A 22,103-nucleotide genomic window follows, 5' to 3' on the forward strand; every position below is an offset into this window, starting at 1 on the left:
TTTCTGGATTTGTAGAACTGTAGATTGTACCTACAAGTGTTCAGCTGCCTGGAGTGTACAATGCATTACAGCCCTGAGGCTGGAGCACTGAAAAATCTCCCATTTACCTAGCTACACATACATTCAGAGGTGGGACAAATGCACCCAGTGAATGGAATGGACAGTGTGATCCCAACTCAGATGTTAATTGTGGAATTCTTATCAATGCTTCTTTTCTAGCAGATTCCTCTGAAGGAGGAATAGTACCTTCCAGAAGTCTATGGATAAATTATAGCCACCAAGTTATGCTTTCCAAAAACAATGATTCCTTACATTTCATAGACAAATGCACACTTTTTTTTTAGTACAGAGATAATCTGTATAGGAAAAAGTGGACACATTTGCATTGATATGAATGTGTAGATGGGATAGTCACTGATAATTAATATGAATTCGAACTGACATGGAAGTAAATTTCCCTCAATCCTGCTTTATCTGGCTTTAAGCTTCGGCATCCTTGTGAAGATTGATTTCAAACTATTTCTTCATATAAACATGGAACAAAAGAATTTGTTGCTGCTAACACTTGCTAGACATAATGACAGGCTGCACACATAATTTGAACATTAAACTGATATTCATGCAGCTGTGAGGTGGTTTAAATCCTGCCATTTTGAGGAACATATCTTGAGAACTACCATGAAGCAAATGATGGGGCACTGTTTCTTCTGTTTTGCCCAAGCCTGCTTTGTGCTAATACTTGGTATTGAGCTTAGAGAAAGAAACAACAACATTACATGTAGGCAATGAAGACTTCCCACTATCATTGCTTTTAGATATTCATCAGCTGCTTTCATAAAACTATATGCCTATTTAAAACTATTTTGTTTTTGCAATTCTGGTATAGTAAAAGATTTTTATCTTCAGTACTATCTACTTTGATTTAGGCACTGTCTGATTTATTGAAGTATTACCGTGTTTCTCATATTTTAAGTCATCCCTACAAAATAAGCCATGGCAGGATTTTCCTGAGTTGAAGAAATATAAGACATACCCCCAAAATAAGCCGTAGTGGTGGGAGCAGGTCTGGATGGCGCCATGGAAGAGGAAGATGCCTGTCAGCGCCCGGAACCGGCTGCTGCTGCCCCTCCAAAATGCCCAGCAGCATGCACTGCGCCAAGCGGTGACCCGGCGGCGGGACTGGCAAGAGCCACAGCGCCCGCCGCTCCAAGCCCCGACCTGGCGGCGGGACTGGCAAGAGCCGCAGCGCGCGCCGCGTGGAGCCCCGATCCGGCGGGACCCAGCAGCGTGCCCTGCTGAAGCGCCGACAACGCGCCCAGCAGCGCAGCAGCAGCCAGTTCCGGGCGCCGAGCCGCGACAGGAAGAGGAGGGACGCAGCGGGACGCAGCAACAACAACAAAAAACACCCGGCCGAGCCTCCATTGGCCGCCGCGGCTGCCACTCGCTGGTCCCTCCCGGAGCTCCTTTGCGAAGAGGCTGCCCCACCGGAGCTTTGAACTGCTGCGCGCGGAGGCAGCAGCGGCGGTGAGTCTCGCTGGGAGCTCGGAGCCAAGCAGGAGCGAGTGAAAAAAGCCCCGAGCTTGAGCGCGCTGCGGCTCTTGCTGCGTCCCGCCGCCGCGTCAGGGCTTGGAGCAGTGCGCGCTGCAGGTCTTGCCGGTCCCGCTGCCGGGGTGGCGCTTGGTGCTGGCGCTGCTCCAAGCCCCGCCCCGGCGGCGGGACGCAGCAAGAGCCGCAGTGCGCGCCGCGTGAAGCCCCGACCCGGCGGGACCCAGCAGCATGCCCTGCTGAAGCGCCGACAACGCGCCCAGCAGCGCAGCAGCAGCCAGTTCCGGGCGCCGAGCCGCGACAGGGGAGGTACCATACTGTAATTTTTTTTAAAAAAATAAGACACCCCCCCCGAGTAAAAAAATTATAAGACGTGTCTTATAATATGAGAAACACTAAGCTTTGACTATTGAAATAAGTAGAATTGACTGGATTATGCTTATTGTTAAATGTAGCAGTTGGACAGTGTTTCAGAAGAATTTGTTCTATGGTTATATGAAGCTTAATGTAACTGCTGTTTTATTGTTAATAGTGAACAATTCCCCCCCCCCCCCACATACTTTTCTTTATTTAGAGTGCCTTTGTGGGACAGGTGCACTGGATATATAGATTAATTTTAATATAGATTAATTAAAATATATAGATTAATTTTAATCTGAGTTAGTATCACAGTTGAGAATAGTAATGTGTTGGTGTTTTCAGTACGTATGTAGTTTTCTGCTCTGTTTGTTTTTGAAGGTGACAACTCTTGTAACAGCTCATTGTATATAAATGATATATCAGATCTGATTATTCACTATTTAGAAATGTTGACTAGACCTATTTAATTTTACAATTCAGAATGTACTTGTTATTTGTTGGAAGTAGCTATATAATATTTTCTAACAAATGAACATCTGCTAATTTCATAGTATATCACTGAAGATGTTCTTGCGTTTGTGTTTTTGTAGTTGCTAGTCTTTACTTGATGGAGCATAGTGAGAAGTGACTATCAATTTTTAGTTTTTCTCATGGTTAAGATGTGCGAAGGATGTAAAAGTAATATTTTCATTTGACTGACATTTAAGAGTTGTCAGAATAAAATATAAAATTAACATATAGCTCAGATATGTGCATTAAGCAGAAAAAGATCGCTGGTGGTTCAGCTTGTTTAAAAATCCTGTAATTTGTTTCCCAAAGCTCTGCATGCAGTGATGCAAAAAGAATTGCAGCAAAAGTAATTGCATATTCAAGAGTGAACAATGATGCTTGCATTAGGTAAAATATGGGGACTCCATAATGTTTGGCTGGCCTTAATAGGCAACAAAGTGGTCGTTTCTAGAACTACTTCCCGAAATAGTATGTCTTGTCTCTGATTAAGAAGTTGGGAGAGTAAATTGGCCTGGCAAGCATAGTGCTTGGTAATGGTGTTCCAAGTGTCTTGGCAATGCAGCATGGTTTCAGGAGCAATCTCCAAATCTGCTTGGAAGCCTAGTACAACTGTGGGGATGATGCCCACTTCCTCTCCCCAGCTCTAGAATTGGAAAGACAACTGTAGCAGGCAGGAATAGTTACATGCCCCAGAGGTCAGAGGATCCACTCTCTCCGGGATGGAGAATCTCTGGTCTGCGGACCCATGCCCACCAAGAGGTTAAATTTGGTTGCTCTACTTCTGCCTCCTCCTCTTAGTCTTCTCCTTTAGTCCCTGCTTCATCTTGCTGCATCCTCTTCCTAATTGTTTTCAGGACTTAGTGCCACCTGTGGTTGGTCATGCAAACGACAGCATGACAACAGACCAGTGAAATATAGGATGGAGAGATATTCTGTTCTGGGGGAAATTGAGTAGCAGTAATTAGGACAAGATTCTGTTAGTACTTAAAACTACAGTCATGTTGATTGTTATCTGAATGTTTATTGCTGTATTTTGAAGAAAATGGTGATTTCCCCCTCTTTAAATTTCAGTTCAACTTCGTTGGAAGAATCCTTGGGCCCAGAGGGCTAACAGCTAAACAGCTTGAGGCTGAAACAGGATGTAAGATAATGGTCCGAGGCAAAGGGTCCATGAGAGACAAAAAGAAGGTAAGATAATTTAAAGATAATTTAAAAACTCCTAGTTTGTTAGAAGAGCTTGTTTATGCTATTTATATGTTATTCATTGTTTGTAAATATGATTATTTTATGCTGATTAAATAAACCTTGAGGCTTTTAGCTATATGGGAACTGTGTGTGTCTCGGTGGAGAGGACTCTAGAATTCATAACTGTGCCTACAGTATCAAGTATTCAAAGAGCTTCAAATGCATTATCTTGATAATCCTTTCAACATCATTGTAAGTAGGCCAGTACTAATATCCCTATAGCAAATTGAGGAGTTGAGACATGGGAACTTACTTAAGGCCGATAGTGATTTCATGGCTTGGAGTTCATACTTTTGGTGACATTGTAGATATATTATGACTGGGTGGTTGATTACAACAGCAAGAGTCCTAATGACAATAGGTTACTTGAGTAAACAGCTTAAATTATTTTCTATGCTTCATCTTCTGCATGCTGAATGCAATGTGACCTGTGGAAAGATGCACATGACATTCATATTTTGAAAATGGTTCAAATTACAAAGCTCCAGCTAGTTAAAATATAAAATTTGGTGATCTCAGGGGATAATGATGGCAAACTCGGAGCTAGATACTAAATTCTGAAATAGACAATGACTTGGTGGTGGAAACTACTCCAACTAAAAAGTTGCTTGAAATAGAATATCTTGAGATGCTTGAAATAATATTACAAACTTTTTCAACTACAGTATTTCTCTCCGTGCCCTATTGTCACAAGCTGTTATCCTTGAAAATATTTAAGATACCATACTAGAAAATATCACAATTAACTATCTGTGAAACAGGTAGGTAGCCGTGTTGGTCTGAGTCAAAACAAAATAAAAAAATTCCTTCAGTAGCACCTTAAAGACCAACTAAGTTTTTATTTTGGTATGAGCTTTTGTGTGCAAGCACACTTCATCAGATACACTGAAACTTAGTTGGTCTTGAAGGTGCTACTGAAGGAATTTTTTTATTTTATCTGTGAAACAAATATTGCCATCCTTCACTTAATCTTAGTTCAGTCACAAACCATGTAAATCCAAGGTTTAATATCAAGGTCAGAGTGGAATCAGTGGATTACGTTGCTGTTTAAACCATGCACCAGTTGGTTCCTGTTAAAAATAAATAACCCTTTAGATTGATTGCAATTTAAGACTCGGCACACTGCAGTACATTACATTGGAAATATAAACAAACAAATAAAAATATACAGTAAATAATCAATCTCCTTCCCTGGTTTCCTGTAAAATCGTTTCCAAAACTGCATCTCCCCCTTAACTCCTTTTATTTAATTATTCTCTGGATTTCTTCCAAAATCACCTTTTAATTGCTTGACTTTAAATTAATCCTGCTAATATATTGAATTGTTTACAGTAATTTAAACAATCCTAATATCTCCCCCATTCCTGTTTAAAAGCATTTTCTTCTTGATTTCTTATTCTTCCCGAAAGTTTTGCCATTTCTGCATAGTCCAGTGGTGGCGAACCTTTTAGAGACCTTTATTTTCAGGGGATGTCTTATTTCTAATTACATGTCCAGCCTAGCCTCTTCCTTCGCGGCCTCCAGAACTGTGCCTATCACTATGTCTTATTTTCGGGGTATGGCTTATATTGCGCAAATGCTTAGAAATACTGCTACGGCTTATTTTATGGGTATGTCTTATTTTTGGAGAAACAGGGTAGTGAGGATGCAATGGAGGTAGCAAAGTATTCCTTCTTTGCTGCTTTCACTGCCACCAGAGAGGCTCGATGATGAGCCCTCCCCAGTGTTTGATTGCATTTGCTTGAACTTTTCTTCAAGCAGTTTCCCAGCTTGTTTCCTATCCCTAAGCTCTGGAGTATAACAGGGAGTCAATCGGGCTCCATGAAGTGGGAGAGGGTGCTTTAGGGACTATCTTGTCAATAGCTTGAGCCATTCAAATAGTCCAGAAATTGTCCAGGGTTTTGACAGGAGTGCCAGTCATATCAGCTGAAAAATCTCCCAGAGCTGCCTGGAAATCCATTGGATTCATAAGCCTCCAAGGGTGGACCATCTTCATAGTCCTCCACTTCTGCAGAGCGGGAAAACTGCTCTAAGCCTAAATCTCACCAGAAAGTGATCTGACCATGTCAAGGTCCAGCAGTTGGCCTTGCCACATGCATTGGACCAGTGACATTGGGAGAGCCTCCCCAGAGCCAGTGACCTCAGCATGGATGTTAAATCCCCACCAAACCAGCAGTCTTTTAGTCCTCAACACCACCTCCAAGGCAAGCTCTGTTAGCTCAGGCGGTAAACCAGCAGAACCCCCAGTCTGTCCTATTCCCCACCCCTAGATAGAGAGCCTAGAAATAGAGGCGGTGATTACTATAAACCACATCAACTCCCCCTCCCCGACCCTCAAGTCTGTCTTAATGTTACACCAAATACCCAGGGTAGCCACAGTTGGGTGAGAGCCAACTCTAGCCTGCTCACTCACCCAGGTCTCAGTGATACAGAGCAGATCAGCCTCCTCATACACAATCAGATCATGGATGAGGGAGGTCCTACTCTGAAATGACCTAGCATTCGACAACAGCGGTCACCGACACGAGGGTTGGCTGACAGGACAACCACAGTTTCCCAGGTTGGAGGAGGGATTGGCACACAGCCACAATGGCCAACTGCCTGTGCTGTGTGCCCCTTACCCAACCAGCCCCACCTTCCCACACCATGCCTTCCTCTGGCCTGAACCACTGTGATTGCTCCCCCTACTCTGTCCCACTGCTCCTCTATTTCCAGGCACATCTTATGTTTTTTATTTAAAACAAACCAAAAATATATTAAAATTCCACAAATTAAAGTCATTTAAAAACATTTTAAACAATTGCAGCAGTAAAACCAATAACACAGCCCCGAACAAGAGCCCTTAGACCATGGCGATCCAACACACGTCCCAAGGGCCACATGCAACCCTTGTGGTAACTGAGGCTCTGGGCTTGGGGAAGAAGGTGTGACAGTTCTGACCAGGCCCTAGAGTCTTGCCTTCTTCCTAAAGTCTAGTTAGTGCTTTCCGAGCTTTGGGAAAGAGGTGGGAGGGCTCTAGGACCCTGCCGGACCCCTTGTGAACAAACTATTGGATACCAAACCAAGAAACACCAGGACTGGTTTGATAAGAATGACAGTGAGATTGAACACATGATTGACAAGAAACAGAAGGCCTTTCAGATCTGGCAAAGAGATAGAAACTGTGCCACTAAGAAAAAAACGTATGCCGATGCTAAAGCTGATGTTCAAAGAAGAACCAGAGAACTAAAAAACACCTGGTGGATAAAAAAAGCTCAAGAGATCCAGCACTTAGCAGACACTCATGATGAACAGAGTTTCTTTAAAGCTACAAAGACCAATATGGACCAATAAATATGGCATATGCCCCCCACGCTCAGCAGATGGTATCACACTTCTAAAAGATAAATAAGCTATTGCACTGCGCTGGAAAGAACATTACCAACATCTCCTTAATCGCAACTCCCCCTAGCTTCTGAGGTCCTCTCACAAATTCCGCAAAAACAAGTTAGAGATGAGCTTGCAGTATCTCCAAATCTGGGAGAGTTGTGTACAGCTATTAACCAAATGAAAAACAACAAAGCCAGTGGACCTGATGGAATACCTGCCGAAATCGTCAAAGTGGGCGGAATTGAGCTTACACAACAACTTCACAAGCTCATCGAAAAAATCTGGGAATGAGAAAAGATCCCAGCAGACTTTAGGGATGCTAAAATTATCAATCTCTTTTTTTTTTTAAAAAAAGGTGACATAATTGATTGTGGAAACTATTGAGGCATCTCTCTATTAGCTGCAGCCGGCAAAATTCTTGCAAGGATCTTAGCAAACCGTCTGGTAATATCCGAGGTGACCCTTCCCGAAACCCAAAATGGTTTTCGGCCTTCTAGGGGGACAGTGGACATGATTTTCACTGCTCGACAGCTTCAAGAAAAATGCAGAGAGCAAAACCAACCCCTGTATATGGCGTTTATTGACCTGACTAAGGCTTTCGACACTGTAACTCGTAATGCCCTGTGGACTGTCCTTCTGAAAATTGGCTGCCCAAATAAAGTTGTAAACATCATTCGGCTCCTCCATGATAATATGACAGCAACAATTGCAGATAACAATGGCTCAAAGTGAACCATTCACAGTGGGATCAGGTGTTAAACAGGGTTGTGTTATTGCCCCAACTCTATTCATTACTTTCATTGCCATGATCCTACACTTTGTTGACTGGAAACTCCCCACTGGAGTAGAAATCATATATCGAACAGATGGAAAGCTCTTCAATCTGAGCAGACTGAAAGCAAAAAGTAAGGTTATCGTAACTTCCGTCATAGAGCTTCAGTATGCTGATGACAACGTAGCGTGTGCACGCTCAGAGGATGACCTCCAGACCATCCTAAATATCTTTGCAGAAGCTTACAAAAAGCTTGGCCTATCACTCAATATTCAAAAAACCAAAGTGCTGCACCAACAAAAGCAAAACAACCCCTCTGCAGTGCCACAAATCCAACTCAATGGTGTAACATTGGAAAATGTTGATCACTTCTCCTACCTAGGCAGTTACCTTTCCACAACATTGAAGCCGAAATCCAGCATCGCCTGAGCTCTGCGAGTGCGGCTTTCTCCCGATTGAAGTGCAGAGTGTTTGAGGACCGGGACATTTGCAGGGAAACCAAAATGCTTGTTTACAAAGCTATTGTACTACCAACCTTACTATATGCTTGTGAAACATGGACCACTCATAAACGCTATCTCCACCTCCTCGAAAAATTCCATCAACGGTGTCTCCGGAAAATTTTACACATCACTTGGGAAGACAGGCGAACTAATATCAGTGTACTGGAAGAAGCTAAGATCACCAGTGTTGAAGCAATGATTCTTCAACATCAACTTCATTGGACTGGTCATGTTATGTGGATGCCTGATGATCGTCTTCCAAAGCAACTACCGTACTCTATTCCGAACTTAAAAATGGAAAGCGTAATGCTGGTGGTCAACAAAAGAGGTTTAAAGACTGTCTCAAGGCAAATATTTTAAAAAATCTAGTATAAACACAACTGGGAAACACTGGCCTCCGAGCGCTCCAGTTGGAGAACAGCCTTTACCAAAGGTGTCATGGGCTTTGAAGACACTCGATCTCAGGACGCAAGGGAGAAACGTGCTAAGAGGAAGGCGCGCTTGGCAAATCCACACCGTGATCAACTCCCGCCTGGAAACCAATGCCCCCACTGTGGAAGGACGTGTGGAAACAGAATTGGCCTCCACAGTCACTTACGGACCCATTGTTAAAACCGTGTTTATGGAAGACAATCTTACTCGGATACGAGTGATCGCCAAAGAAGAAGCAGCTGCCAGAACCTTGCACCTGCTTCCCAAAGACTGGTGCCTAACTTACCCAACTTTTGGAAGGCAGTACAAGGCAGGGGTGGGGTGGGCACACAAATTTTGGGGCATGCAAGACAAGGCAGTACGTGGCCCATGAGTACACTTGGTATTAAAAGTTGGACCGCCCTGGCCTAGACACTGCCAAGTTGCTCTGTGGCCTCAATTTTTCCATTTATATATTTCATATTAAAAGCATATGAAATATACCGCTTCAGTATTTCATAAATCTCTAAGCAGTGTGCAGTCCCCCCAAAACCAAGTAATATTGTTGAAACATTACAACCCCAATCACTAAAATAACAATTTAGAAACACACAAAAGCATTATTTAAATGCTGGATTTTCAGTCCCTCACCCCCCTTTGTTTTCTGAGAGATGAAGCCATGCTGACTGTGGAAACCCTCAGAGGCCAAGAGGGAACAGGGTGTGGGGAATCTTGCATTTTGATGGACAGGTCTAGCTTTTAATCATGGTGAATAATTTTCCCGGTGCACTCCAACCTTAAAGTTTTAGAATGATTTCAGAGGCATATTAAAAAAGCATGTTTCACAGGGCCAGATTCAAACACTCAATCCCCTTAACTGAAGCCTGCACAAGGACTCCCGCTAGTGTGATGGGAATCCCCCCCCCTTTCTCTCAAATCCACTCAGGAGGGTCAGGAAAATGTCAAGAACAGCATGCGGGCAGACAGAAGGCTTATGCTGGCAGAACAGTATCCTTAGTGCTATGTTGAATTTTACCCATGGTGTTGCATGTTTATTAGTCATTTTCTTAACTTTAAAGAAGAAGACATCTGGCAGTTTTGTAAGAGACAATTGTCTTCTAATGAGAAGCTTGTATGTATAGAAAAAAAGAATAGGGTTGATTGCTTACAATCTAAAAAACATAACCACATTTTTGCATTATTTGTGTATCTAATTGCTATGCAATCAAAACTATGTGAACTGTAGTTATTTGAAACTACGAAATGAAAGGCAATCATTTATGGGGAAAATATCACATTCCCATGCAAGCATGCCTGAAAATTGGAGTTAGGTGGCTCTTGTGTTTAATTATAGGTGTCTAGAAAATAAAGTTATGCTTGTGTATTAATGAATGAATGAATGAATGTGACCCTGAAACATCAGCCCTGCTTTGTTGTTGCAGAGCAACTGGCACAGAGGAGATCTGAGTAGTGTTGTGTATTTTGGCGATAAGGGACTATGTCAGAATGGCTGTTAATTACCTGCTTTGTTTGATTAAGGAAGTAGTGGCTCTGCACTTTTCTTCCTACCAGTGACAACAGCTTTCAGTTAAACTTGTTTTAAACTCTGATAGTGCCACCTCTCTTTTTCTGGAGATGAAGAAAATTAATACATTTTAAGCATGCTTAGGAAAGGGACGCGGGTGGTGCTGTGGGTTAAACCACAGAGCCTAGGGCTTGCTAACCAGAAGGTCGGTGGTTTGAATCCCCGCGACAGGGTGAGCTCCCCTTGCTCGGTCCCTGCTCCTGCCAACCTAGCAGGTTCGAAAGCACATCAAAGTGCAAGTAGATAAATAGGTACTGCTCCGGCGGGAAGGTAAACGGCGTTTCCATGCGCTGCTCTGGTTCGCCAGAAGTGGCTTAGTCATGCTGGCCACATGATCCGGAAGCTGTACGCCAGTTCCCTCAGCCAGTAAAACGAGATGAGCACCAGTTGTCCGCGACTGGACCTAACGGTCAGGGGTCCTTTTACCTTTACCTTTAAGCATGCTTAGAAGCAGAATTTCTTTGTGTGAATATAGTGTTTACTACAAGGTGTGTCATGTTTATAATACCAGGTATTCAATAATGAACTAGAAATGGTTATGGAGAGAGCAGAAAATGTTTGATTTAGTTTGCAAATAGTTATATATCTATCTGGGCTAGAAGCATGAAATCAACTAGAATAACTGAGGAACTGCTCAGTAATTATGCAATTAACTTGTGATCTTGGCAATAAAGGTTTTTCTGCAAAGAATACTCTGAAATGTACGAGAATGTTTTTTTTTTTTTTTTGCTGAGAAATTAGTATTTCAGATACCTTTTGGAGGTATACAAGAACTTTGTAGGAAAAACACTTGGTGTCATTGTCATAAAACTTGATGCTAAAACCCGAGACTTCTAACATACAAGCTCTTGGAATTGTTTCTTGAAGTATAATAGTAGTAGAGCTTTAAACAGTGCCATATAAGTATTTCATAGTCTTTACTGGCCTTTCTCACATGATTTCTTCACAGAATCACAGAATTGTAGAATTGTTTGCTATAATATTGCAGCTAGACAGCTAATGGCTGATAGAGGTGGGCTGGACTAACATGAAAGGAGGTGGAAGAAAGCTCCATCCCTTCATCAACCCTACCACTGGCTTGCAAGAGATACAATCACTCCAGTGCCAAAGGGAAGGAATATGACACAAAGAGCTGAAGTTTATATGAACCTTGATCATTATGCATCTAAAATACTTTTGTAATCTATTGCAGGAATTATGGTGCAAAATGAGTTAAATCTAGAAGCTGAATCTGATTCAAAGTTGAGCACTAATGATCTGAGAACTACCAGGAAAGACAGTACAGTACATAAATGGGATCAATACTCAGGGTGATATCTAACTAGACCATTGAAATAAATGCATTTAGGTTGCTTAAGTCCATTGCTTTAAATAGGTCTACTTGGGTTGTGGATAACATTGGATAGCACCCTCAATTTTTGTGGAAATAGGGAGTTTTGTTTTTTGGGTAGTAACTCAGTGGCTTTAGAACTCAGTGGCTTTAGAACTATCAGAGACCAAAAACTCTTTCGCCTTTGGGAGTTCCTCCTGAACACATTGACGTTACCCCTACTTTAAACTTTTCAAGCATACAAACTCCCAAAGCAGTTTAGAAAATGTTGAATGATACAGTAGTAATAAAGATTTATAAGTCATAGCAGAATAAGATGAAAACAAAAGAGCAACAAAATCATGGACAAACCCATCAGTCAAAACTAAACACCCTGAAAAGCCTCAGTGAATAGAATCTTTACCTGAAACTGAAAAGCTTCTCTTGGGAGAAAGTTCCAGGGGCAGAACACCAGAGCAGAAAAGGTCACACTTCCCCCCTGCCCCCACTGGTTTTGCTGCAGAACATGCCGGGTTGCACAAGGGGATTTTAATACTTGGCATATTAGTGATTGGGCTGTGAAACAGATTGGAAACCAGTAAAGCTGCTTCAAGGCACAGATATTAGCCCCCTGAGGTCCAATTTAAAAGAAATAGCAGGGACCTTTGTATATGTATTATTATTATTTTAGTTGATCACCTATTAAGTAGTGACTGGTTTGAAACTAGACCATTTTTAGATGGTTTCATTACCACCATAGCCGTAAAGAAAAAAACCTTGGAAATATAATCTCATTATACAGATATTGTCCTATAATATGTACTTGAAATTTCTCTAGTTATTTTGGGCCATGTGCTTCAGCCTTTTAATTGCTGGTGCTAGTGTTTAGTATGTTATAGCCAAATTGAGCACTTGATTAATATGCAGTAAGAGATTTTCAGTATTGCTGCATGATTAAAATGTTGCTGTTTTAACTTGAGTTTCATGATTTAACTTAATTTGAGGTTAATATTTATGAGCCTGTTAAATTGACACACTACTGAGGCTGCAAATACAGATGTATGAGGTAGGGAAGAGCATAGCATGTTAGATTAATAATGAACCCAGGTGCTGAATTGTTACTATTAGTTATCCCACTCCCTCCAAGGAAACAAAAGTGGCATAGAGTGGTACCTTGTTACTCCAACAGCTTTGCTCCCGAACAAATTGGCTCCCAAAACTCTGCAAACCTGGAAGCCTAACGTCCAGCACGGCTTCAGCAGCTTCTGATTTGAGTGCAGGAAGCTCCTGCAGCCAACTGGAAGCTGCACCTTGGTTTCCGAACAGTTTCGGGAGTCGAAAGGACTCCTGGAATGGATTAAGTATCTGAACCATGGTACCACTGTATATGGTTCTGTTTCCCATTTTTAAATCCCAAAACAATACTGTTAGGTTGTGAGTTATCCAAGGTCCATTGAGCTTTGTGACTAAATATTGATTTGAACCATTGACTCCTAGGCCCTAGGCTAATACAGTACTCTGATTACTGCGCCACTCTGGTTATAATGCCTATGTTATCAAAACTGAAAACAGATATGGGAGTGGGGAAATCCCAAGTTGAATAAAAATAAGGGGGCAAAACCTTCCCTGAATAGCCTAATGCAAGCTGATGCTCAACATCCACAGAATGCTTAGTGTCGGTGTGTGTGTGAGATGAGGACAGAAAGTAATGGGGAAGGGTCATATAATGAAGAAATTTGAAAGACTGCATGGCTGGCAGAAAAGCCACTCAACACATAACACTTCATTGCGTGTTCTATGTGTGCTACGCCAGCATCTAAATTATATAAATATATGGAACACCAGTTTTCTCTTGCTTCATCTTTTGTTGTAAAGTTACTCTCTGCAGATGACTCTTCCTGTCAGCAGTGAACATCCCAGCTAACCTGCTTTGTGAAATATGCACATCTTCAGCAGAGGGTAGAACAATCACTGTGTTCTTAAATGCCATGTTATAAAATTGCTTCTGCTTTAGGAAATGCTGCACTTAGTGCATAATTTGTGGCCTTCTTGTCAGATGGTGGCACACAATGCTTGCATCAAAACTCTTTGGGATACTTAATGTATATTGACAAAACCTTTTATTGCATTTCTTCAATTTACAAGTAAAATAGAATCGGGGTTCCAAAGCCTGTCAGTTGGTCAAATATGCCTTGATATGGATAGAGCCATTGTGTAAAGCGAGATGAGTGCTGCACCCCATAGTCGCCTTTTACTGGACTTAACCATCCAGGGGTCCTTTACCTTTACCTAGAGCCATTGTGTAAGTGGTTTTAGTTCCATCGTTTCAAGACAGCAATGGCTAGAGTTAGAAGCCCTTGCTCCTCAATTCTTAGGTTGGCCATTTAAGAAACATGGCTAACCCATGGCAATTTCAGGATTAAAAAGTGCAGGATGAATAATAATGACTGTACTTGTACAGCAATGAATGCAAATGTATTCACACTATGCCATACAGCTACACCCCTTGATAAGACCATGGAAGGGGTCTGGCACCATTTTGGAAGGTGCATTCATCAAGTCTGCATACACATACATACGCTGTCCAGATAGGCCAGGCATCCCCAAACTGCAGCCCTCCAGATGTTTTGGCATACAACTCCCATGATACCTAGCTAACAAGACCAGTGGTCGGGGAAGATGGGTATTGTAGTCCAAAACATCTGGAGGGCCGAAGTTTGGGGATGTCTGAAATAGGCAGTGCACTTTAAGCATACTAGTAATGTGGCTTAAATGATAAGTGCTGTTCATGACAGCCATATTTTTACTAAATTTTGTAAAAAAATAATTTCAGGATAATTTCTGAAGCATCCGGACAAAGACTGGGATGGAATGGAACTATATACAGTTCTTAGTAGGACTTTTCAGTAGACAAATTAGCTACTTGCTTCCAAAGTTGTAGTATAAATCCTTTAAATCATCAGCAATAGTCTGATCTTTCCATGCCTGTCACTTCTGATTTGCAATTATGTCTTAGAATATGTGGAGTGTTTGCATAGGAGTTTTTGTGCTGTAAGTTTAGATTGTACTTTACTTTACTGTGAAATGTCAAATTATTATTATATTTCTTTCCAAAGAACATGCAGTGGTTATTTGTTCGGAGTGGTCCCTTAGATTCCCACATATGACTCTGCCCCTGCCTCAACCCAAGTGTTAGAATATTCTTGAAGGTCATGTCACGCTCTGGGTGAATAATTTTGTATCCATGAAGTATTTATCCTTAGTAAACTTGGAACTGCTGTCACACCAACAATCACATTTAAAAGCCCCCCCCCCCCCACACACACACCAGATTTCCAATTGAATGACAGTTTGACTTGTGCAGATGTAATGCTACTTATTCTGTGTTGTGTCAACTGCTATTCAGAATAATAGTGATAAATTTCAATTACTGTTACAGTAAATGCCCTGCTCCTGGGAACATCTGTGGTTTACACTCCTTCCTCTACCTTGGTGCATAAATGTTCCCTCTTGTCTATTTTCCGAGCTTAGCTATAGCTGTGTTAAATCTGAATTTGACCTTTTTGTCATTTGTTTTGTCTTATGACCATAACCTGATTGGTTCAATTTTTTATGAACTAAAAGGTTATAAAAGCCTTCTTCCAAATAGTCAGTAAATGTTTCACAGATAGCATAATTGAGACTTGCGTGGTACATTTGTATGTAACGTACAGCCCATTCCTAAGTATGTCTATTCAGAAGAAAGCGCTGTTGAGTGCACCCCACATTTTCTCTTCATATTTGATGGGGAAACTTCTGAAGTTTCAACCAAATGACCCAGGATACAGCCATGTATTGCCTATAACAGGGGACACTAACCTTTTAATATCAGAGAGACACATTTTGAATTTTGAGGGAGTGCAGTCACAGAATGTCACAGAATGTCTGCCATGTGTGGGGGAGGGGCACAGCCACTGGTGGATACCAGGGTCTCACATTTCAGCAGCACCCTGTGCAACAACAAAATTTGGTGCCCCTCACCTCTTGTGCTTTTCTGTAAATCATAGTTGTGGCAGCCCTGAGGCTCTGTGCCCAGTTGTGAGTGAACCAGTTGCACTCCCCTAAATCCGCCACTGGCATGTTGTTTAGTCATTTAGTCGTGTCCGACTCTTCGTGACCCCATGGACCATAGCACGCCAATCACTCCTGTCTTGCACTGCCTCCCGCAGTTTGGTCAAACTCATGTTCGTAGCTTCGAGAACACTGTCCAACCATCTTTTCCTCTGTCGTCCCCTTCTCCTAGTGCCCTCAATCTTTCCCAACATCAGGGTCTTTTCCAAAGATTCCTCTCTTCTCATGAGGTGGCCAAAGTATTGGAGCCTCAGCTTCACGATCTGTCCTTCCAGTGAGCATAGCATAACACTGGCATAGCATAACACAAAGTAAGAGAGAATATAGCTTTGCCTCACCACCCCAAACACAACAACCACCACATACTTTCCACCAGAAGTTAACTATGTGGAGATCACACACTATTGATTTCTCTCTCACAGTCCCTCATCTACCAAGAAATCAGTTACTTCTCTGGATGCACTTGGATTTTTATAACTTATAAATGTATCAGGTATATTAACAAAACTTGCAGCTAAGACAACTCAAAATAAATATGATGGCGGTGTTTTTTTTTCCAGGAAGAACAAAACAGAGGAAAGCCCAACTGGGAACATCTGAATGAAGACCTGCATGTACTAATCACTGTGGAAGATGCTCAAAACAGAGCAGAAATCAAACTGAAGAGGGCTGTAGAAGAAGTAAAAAAATTACTGGTACCTGCAGTAAGTAAATATATTGAAATATTCATGTTTTATGATGTGTTCTTTAAATTGGGAATGAGAATATTCAGATTAGGTTACATTCTTGTGAGTGTAGTTTCAGAGTGGAGTATTTTTTGATGTACTGTATATTCCTGCGTATAAGACTACTTTTTAACCCAGGAAAATCCTTCTCAAAAGTCGGGGGTCGTCTTATACGCCAGGTCATATTTCTTGTATGGCGAGTATATCCCAAACTCTATATTTTAACTGGAAAAGTTGGGGGTCGTCTTATACGCCCAGTCGTCTTATGCGCCCAGTCGTCTTATACGCCAGAATATACGGGTACTACAAAATGATGTACTACAATGTCATAAAGGATATTAATAGGAATAAATCTAGAACTTTTTCAAAAGTCAGATTTCTCCTATTGGAAAAGGATAATTTATAATGTATTCCAATAAATGAAAACTATGGGTCATTTTAGAGATCTTTAACCACAATCTAGAGAACTGTGTGAGGCTGTTGACATAAAAACAAAGCAAACTACCGTACTTTTTAAACTTGTGAAACATTAGAAAGTGAATCTTTCAAAAGCACATTCAGCATGTTTCAGAGGGTTGTTGTTAAGAGAAGAAATGTCAAAAGTTCAGAAAGCCATAAGAAAACACTTGGGTACACCTAAAGTAACTATCTGGGTTCTATGCAAGATGTGTAATTAAAGTGGGTGGGGCCTAACAAAGAGTTTAGGAAACGTACAACTCCTAACTACAAGTAAACCTCACCAGTTTCTTGATGGTGGCCATAATATTTATTTGGCTCCCACATGTGAAGAATCAAGTTTTTATAAAATTGATTTGGTGTGGTATTACTAAATAGGTCTTTACTAATTCTACATATTGCCAACAGGACATAGAAGACTGGGAAATAGAAATGTATGAATGAGATCACTTTAAGGTTGCAGGTGTTCAAACTGTTTTTGCTTTAACTTGTTCAGTGTTTCCATGAAAGAATGAGCAGAATGAGCAGTGCTAATTTTCCATAATCAACTTCATGGGTATTCAGTTTTGGAGTTGGAGAAATGGTACATATATAACATCAGGTTCTGTGAAATTTGAGAGATTTTTACAAGGAAGATAAGCACAATGCAGTGCAATTTTCAGTGATAGGTTTTTAAAATGAAGCTGAAGTATTTGTCATATAAAGGAAAAAAGTAGTATCAAGTACATATTATACATTAGTACCACGGAAAAACATGTTTGGTCAGTATAATTTAAGGTATTACTATACTAGACAGAATGTTTCAGAATACTTTTTTCATATTTTTAACAAATGATTGAGACATTAGGAAATTTCACTGAAGTTATCTATAGTTAGACCTTAATTGGAGAGAAAGGAGCAGAAATACATAACTGCTTTCTTCATCATTTACAACTACAATTTAGTAGCTGGTTGATAGTTTCATAGAACTTCATTTGAAACTGATACCTTAATATTAAACATACATATACTAGGACTGTCAACTGATTGCACTGTACTTGAAGCTGTCTTCCTTTGAACTTATTAAATTGATTAAATTAAAAAAAAACTTTTGCGTATTACAAAATCAATTTAGATGCCCTTTTTACAGCACATGAAGCATAAGAATGTATAATGAACAATAAATATATTTTTTATTTTCCTCAATATGATGATTAGCTGATCTGTTGATTAAAACCCTTTAAAGCTTAACCCAGTTGATGTCAGACAATGAAGTGCATGTGTTTCAGTGTTGAACGCATAGTCAAATAGTTGAACAGATCTTGATGCATTTGGAAGTGTATGACTTTTAGATTGTAGCAATTTTAACTGGTACAGCTTTCATTTGGGAGTCAGCTATGTTAAATTTATTTTGAAAAGTTACTCAAATTATGAATGTGTTCCTCCAGAGATAATGATAGGTTCAAATCAGAATATAAAGAATATGGTAGGCATAAAGAAGAGTATATTTGCGATGCATGCAAGTTGCAGATAGTCAGCTCCTAATTTCACTGCAAATCAAGTTTGTGTGTGTGTGTGTAAATCATTGCTTAGTTCTGCTTGATAATTTGAACCATTCTTTTTTACATTGTTCATTGTTTTAGCACATGCTGGTTTTTCTCTGTCTTCATTTCAGTATTGGATTTTCATTGCAAGTTATTGCTTTAGGAGGTTATGAATGAATATTCGTACATTTATGAAAAGGGAGAGGTGGTTTGAGTACCTTGTAACTAAATGTTAATGACTATTGCTGTATATATGTAACATGGAGAGGACCATATTTGTTATTAACAATGTCAAAAGTGTGAAGGGACAATTTGCATAATTCTTGATTATTCTTCTTTATAAATTGCTAGGTTGACTTCCCAAATGTGATGTTAAAGTAATGGAAGTGTTTTGTTTTGTGAGACTGCCACTAAACCTCCCAATGCTTTTTATGCTAAGAGTGTTCTCTGCTTCATTGTAAATTTACACTGGTTCTATGTTAACTCCCACTTATTTTAGAAGTATGGACTCAACCTCAGAAGTAGGTGCTTGTTCTTCCTCCTTAATCTCTCTTCCCTTAAACCTTTACAGCACTGATACTAAAAATGATTAAGGTTAACCCGGGTTCTAGTTTAACCAAGGTCTGAAACTGCATTTGCAAATGGTTTCAGAGACTCACAAATCACAAGTCATATGCTCAGAGGCATGAGTACAGTCAACAAGACTAGTAGCCATTGATAGCATTATTGTCCATGCAATTCTCTCTTAAAGGTTTCAAGTTGTTGGCTATCACTGTATCTTGTCAAGGGGAGAACTCTCTAGTGCTACTATGTGTTGTGTGAAGACTTCTTTTTGTCTGTTCTGAATTTTCCAATGTTAAGCTTCATTAGATTGTCCTGAGATTTAATACCATCTCCACACCAATATTTATCCACTTTTTCAATGTTCTCCCCCTTACTTGCTTTTTCTGAACTATACCCCTCCCCAAATATTGTACCCTTTACTTATAGGGCAATTTATCTAGCCCATTTCTGAACTTTGCCCTTTACCTTTTCCAGCTCTACAATAATGGTTTTTTTCAGGTGAGGCAACCAGGTGAGGCACCATATTCCACATGTGGTTCCACCTTAGATTTATTTCACAACTGTTGCACACTGGGTGAACACTTTTATTAAGCTATCCACCATGATCAAATTTTTTGGTGATTCACAATTCTAACCTCATTTGTGTATATGTGAAATGAGGATTTAATTGGGTTTTGCTTTAATCTGCATCACTGCACACGTAGCATCTGCCCATTCAGCTGCCTTGCAGAAATCATTTTGAAGCTTATTGCAGTCTTTTTGTTTTAACCACCTTAAACAATTTAGTGTATTCAGCAAACATAAACACCTCACTGCTGACATATAACTCTAGATCATTAATGACTGGAAGAGACATACAACATTGCATGACTTTTGGAGGTCACTGAGCATCATCAGTTCTAGCTGGACTGCTGGTGGAGGGGTTACTCCCTCTTGGGTTTTTAACAATATTGTTTTTGTTTCTTTGCATACCTTAGGTTTTGCTCAGATATGGTGATACTTCCTTCTTATTTCTCAACAGCTCTGCTTTGTCTCCAGTCGTGTAGTTTACTATTAGAGGGAATGATAAACTATTCACAATAGTTAATGCAGTTTAGGCAGATCAAACATCTGTTTCTTGGACAGTTTTTACATGGACATCAATTTGTTTATTTTGTAGGCTTTACATTTTTTCCTAAGGAAGATCTCAAGACATCCTGTGATTATATTGTCAAATTTTATTCTAGCCTTTTTGTGGTAGATGGGCCCCCCCAGGAATATCTGGAATGGGTTCATCTGGACTATCATGGGTTCCACTTAGGTGGTGAATGCCTCGCAAAAGGTTTAGGTGTAGGTAATGTGCTGCTGATCCCACTACACTTCTAAGAGTTGTTTCAGAAGAGGAAATAATTTAAAGTGGCATGGTTTGAATAAACAGAACTGTGGCTCTAGCCATACTTTTGGTTACTATAACATAGCTGTATCTACCAACAGTTGAGTTTAATTAACATTAATTAAGTCCAGTCACCCTAGGGAATTGTTGAAATATCTATTGTTGCAAGGAGAATATTTAAAACTTTAGCTCATAAAATGGTAGGGGTTTAGGGATACTTAACACGTTGAATTTAAATGGAGAGGATCCTGATTGGTTCTCTTAAAGTTAAGTATCAAGGCCAGCGAATCAAAGTTCCCAAATGCATTCTAAAAGATGGAGATAAGGCCATTTCTTCTGTCATGAATGTACTTGCCTTTTTGCCTATAGCAGAAGCAGGTTTTGTTCAGCATAAATAATTTTTCAACCTTGGATTATCGGCAACTGAAGTATGCATTACAATCAAGAGTGCTGGTTTGTTAGGCCCCTTATTACTGGTCTCTAGTTTATAGACCTCTCAGCCACCACAAGACCTCAAACCTGATTTGATGCCAGTATTTTGCTGTTTTTCTTAATGTAGTACTTGGCTGCTCTGCTTGGTTTTACTTTTGCCAGTTCAGGCAGTCAAAACTATAGTATAATAACAATAACAATACCCTGTTTCTCATATTTTAAGGCATCCCCATAAAATAAGCCATAGCAGGATTTTTAAGCATTCAAGGAATATAAGCCATACCCCGAAAATAAGACATAGTGATAGGAGCAGCAGCAATGCTGGCCGCGGCAGGAGGAGGAGGAAAAAAATAAGACATCCGTTGAAAATAAGCCATAGTGTGTTTTTTTGAGGAAAAAATAAATATAAGACGTGTCTTATAATATGAGAAACACGGTAATATATTTATACCCCGCCCTCCCCAGTCAAAAGCGGGCTCAGGGCAGCTCACACCAATAACATTACAATAAAACATAAAAAGCAATTAATTAAAATACAGTATTAAAATTTAAAATGCAGCCTCATTTTAAGTAGTCCATAATTCCAAGCCACGAGGGAGGAAAACACAGGGGTCAGACTAAGTCCAACCCAAAGGCCAGGCGGAACAGCTCTGTCTTGCAGGCCCTGCGGAAAGATGACAAATCCCGCAGGGCCCTGGTCTCCTGTGAAAGATGTGGGAATGTTAGGGATGTGGATTAGGATATGTTATTAGATAGATCCTATCCAAGCTTGTGTTAGCAAGCTTCCAATATCAGCAGAGTGACATTCCCCTTTTGTGCGCAGCAAAGCATGTGCGTTAGGTTCGCTAGAACCTCTATAACAATATTACACTCCCTGGCAAAGGTCCCCTTTGTCCCTCTTAAAAGATATACACAACACAGTGTTCATAAAATAAGAGTTTACTTACAGTTTCATCCTGAGTTAACAGCATAATCTCAGAAAGGCAGGCTTGCTTAGAAAAGTTACAAGTATATATACATCTAGAGACTACTTAGTAAAGTAAGACTCCATTTGGTCTCACTCTTGGCTGCAGGCCAAGAGGGAGAACCATCCTAACTAGAGATTCTCTGGAGATATGTTCGCATCGAAGAAGGAAGTAGCTAAGAGAGAGAGTGGCTGCTGGTCTTGGGGCTTAAGTCAGCAAATCCCTCTCATCTGCATATCTGGAGGGAACAGGAACTGACCTGTAGTCCGGTGTCCCTCCAGGTGAGTTCCTGTTAGTGGACACTCTAGGAACTGTTGTGACTTGTCTGCCCCAGTGTTCCATCCCAC

At 40.5% G+C, this 22,103-nt stretch overlaps 1 protein-coding gene across 23 annotated transcripts in view; it reads left to right on the forward strand.

Annotated features, from left to right (window-relative positions):
- The window catches only part of QKI (QKI, KH domain containing RNA binding), a 113,402-nt gene that overhangs the window by 45,922 nt on the left and 45,377 nt on the right, over positions 1–22,103 (forward strand). For all 23 annotated transcript variants that reach the window (XR_015949032.1, XR_004692152.3, XR_015949033.1 and 20 more), the window contains exons 3-4: positions 3,487–3,603; positions 16,280–16,423. Coding sequence is in view for 16 of the 23 variants with exons in the window: in XM_035108588.3 (XP_034964479.1) it covers positions 3,487–3,603; positions 16,280–16,423 (261 nt within the window). In the remaining 7 variants the exon portion in view is untranslated. The remainder of the gene's footprint in view (positions 1–3,486; positions 3,604–16,279; positions 16,424–22,103) is intronic.

Source organism: Zootoca vivipara, chromosome 3, assembly GCF_965207765.1.
Source record: "Zootoca vivipara chromosome 3, rZooViv2.hap1.1, whole genome shotgun sequence".
NCBI lineage: Eukaryota > Metazoa > Chordata > Lepidosauria > Squamata > Lacertidae > Zootoca > Zootoca vivipara.